The sequence below is a fragment of the Volvox carteri genome, assembly GCF_000143455.1.
Source record: "Volvox carteri f. nagariensis unplaced genomic scaffold VOLCAscaffold_249, whole genome shotgun sequence".
Taxonomy (NCBI): Eukaryota; Viridiplantae; Chlorophyta; class Chlorophyceae; order Chlamydomonadales; family Volvocaceae; genus Volvox; species Volvox carteri.
The window spans coordinates 11,948-14,481 of record NW_003307785.1 but is presented as its reverse complement, the minus strand read 5'-3'; the positions used below and the strand labels follow the sequence as shown (position 1 = coordinate 14,481).

General features: G+C 55.0%; 1 protein-coding gene across 1 annotated transcript in view; it reads left to right on the top strand.

Annotated features, from left to right (window-relative positions):
• Window positions 1-2,534, top strand: part of VOLCADRAFT_100956 (uncharacterized protein) — a gene marked incomplete at both ends in the record, with an annotated part of 13,891 nt that overhangs the window by 296 nt on the left and 11,061 nt on the right. Inside the window, 4 exons of the mRNA XM_002959438.1 lie at window positions 2,018-2,080; window positions 2,144-2,206; window positions 2,270-2,332; window positions 2,396-2,458. Of these exons, the coding sequence (XP_002959484.1) occupies window positions 2,018-2,080; window positions 2,144-2,206; window positions 2,270-2,332; window positions 2,396-2,458 (252 nt within the window). The remainder of the gene's footprint in view (window positions 1-2,017; window positions 2,081-2,143; window positions 2,207-2,269; window positions 2,333-2,395; window positions 2,459-2,534) is intronic.

Below are 2,534 nucleotides of genomic sequence, written 5' to 3'. Positions count from 1 at the left end.
CGTACGCGCTTCATACAGCACGATTCACACAGCTCTAAATGCGCGATCCGATGCACAATTCAATGTACAATTAGCCGCGGAATTCAACGCGCGCTTTAGCGCATAATTTGATGCGCGTTTCAAAACGCGCTTCCGCGTCGGAATGAATGCCGTACACGCTTCATACAGCGCGATTCGCATAGCTCTAAACGCGCAATTCGATATGCAATTCAACGTACATTCAGACGCGGGATTCAACGCGCGCTTTGTTGCACAATTCGATGCGCACTTCAAAACGCGCTTCCGCGTCGGAATGAATGCCGTACGCGCTTTATACAGCACGATTCACCTAGCTCTAAATGCGCAATTCGATGCACAATTCAATGTACAATTAGCCGCGGAGTTCAACGCGCGATTTATCGCATAATTTGATGCGCGTTTAAAAACGCGCTTCCGCGTCGGAATGAATGCCGTACACGCTTCATACAGCGCGATTCGCACAGCTCTAACCACGCAATTCGACGCGCAATTCAACGTACAATTAGCCGCGGAATTCGACGCGCACTTTAGCGCATACTTCGATGCGCGCTTCATATGAATGCCGTACGCGGGTTCGATTCCCGCGCGAGCGCTTCACACTGCCCGACAGGCTAAATTTGCGTGCTAGGCTCTGCCGGCTTAATTTTCCTACGAAATGCGTGTGTGACATACACGCCGTACGCATCGTATGCGCTATGCCGTACGCGCTATGCTGTAACGTAACGTACGCCCTTAACCGCCGTGCAACGCACGCAGCGACGGAGCTACGGCTCACCCGCGCGAACAGCGCGCTCTAGTCCGTCCCTCCGTCCGTCTCTCTATCTGTCCACCACGTCGCCGGTTCAATCACCAGCGCGCGCGCGTCTTTTTTTTGCGCGTTTTTTTTCTTTTTTTTTCTTCGTATGCTTCATATGCTTCATATGCTTCATATGCTTCATATGCTTCATATGCTTCATATGCTTCGTATGCTTCGTGTGCTTCATATGCTTCATATGCACATATGCGTCTTATGCGATATGCGATATGCAGCGCTAGCAGATGGCAAACTTCAACGTGCAGACTTCAACACACGCACTTCACCATACGTGCATACGCACATATGCTTCGTATGCTTCGTATGCTTCGGACGTGCGCGGAGTGAATGCCGTGCGCGCTTCATACAGCGCCGTTCTTCGCTTGTAAGCTTTGACGATGCTCGCAATTCACCTTGCCACTGTGCCGAAGTACTTTCGAGCTTTTTGCTCTTTCTTTTCGCTTCTTTCATGCGCTTCAATTCCGCGTCGGAATTAATGCCGTACGCGCTTCATACAGCGCCGTCATTCGCTTGTAAGCTTTGACGATCCTCGCAATTCCCCTTGTCACTGTGCCGGAATGTTTTCAAGTTTTTTGCTGTTTCTTTTTGCTTTTTCCGCGTTATTCGCCATTCACAACAGAATGAATGCCGTACGCGCTTCATACAGCGCCGTTCTTCGCTTGTAAGCTTTGACGATGCTCGCAATTCCCCTTGTCACTGTGCCGGAATATTTTCAAGTTTTTTGCTCTTTCTTTTTGCTTTTTTCGCGTTCTTCGCCGTTCACAACCTCGTATCCTTAACGGCTTACTTAGTATACGTGCTCGCTTCGCCGGGTCCGCCTTCATGTCGGATCAGTCGCCTGCTTCGAAACGGCTCCGGTTGGGCTCGCTTGCGGACGGCTTCCGCAGTGGTGGAAGAATACGTCCGTTCGCTGATTTGAGTACGGGCCGTGCAGCTGAGCAGCAGCAGCATGCCGCAGCACAGCAGACAGCCATGCAAATAAATTCAGCGGGGCCCGCAGAGGCAGCTGCTGCAGATACACAGCTGGAGGGGCAGCACCAGGGTGCTGATGCTTCTGCTGCAGAAGTACGGGAGAGATGGCGGCGGCAGAAAGCTGCACAGCGTGCGGCAGCCCTTCCTGAACTACGGTTGTTGCAGCGGCAGCAGGACGCTGCACGGCACGCAGCTGCACGTGCTGACCCGGAGGTGAGGGCACAGCAGCGGATGCATGACACAGCACAGCATGCTGCTGCACGGGCTGACCCGGAGGTGAGGGTGCAGCAGCAGTTGCGTGATGCTGCACAGCATGCCGCTGCACGTGCTGATCCGGAGGTGAGGGCGCTCCAGCAGCAGCGGAACACAGCACAGCATGCCGCTGCACGTGCTGATCCGGCGGTGAGGGTGCTCCAGCAGCAGCGGAACACAGCACAGCATGCCGCTGCATGTGCTGATCCGGAGGTGAGGGCGCTCCAGCAGCAGCGGAACACAGCACAGCATGCGGCTGCACGTGCTGATCCGGAGGTGAGGGCGCTCCAGCAGCAGCGGAACACAGCACAGCATGCGGCTGCACGTGCTGACCCGGAGGTGAGGGTGCTCCAGCAGCAGCGGAACACAGCACAGCATGCGGCTGCACACGCTGACCCGGAGGTAAGGGTGCTTCAGCAGCAGCGGAACACAGCACGGCATGCAGCTGCACGCCAGGTGCAGCAGCAGAATCAGCAGG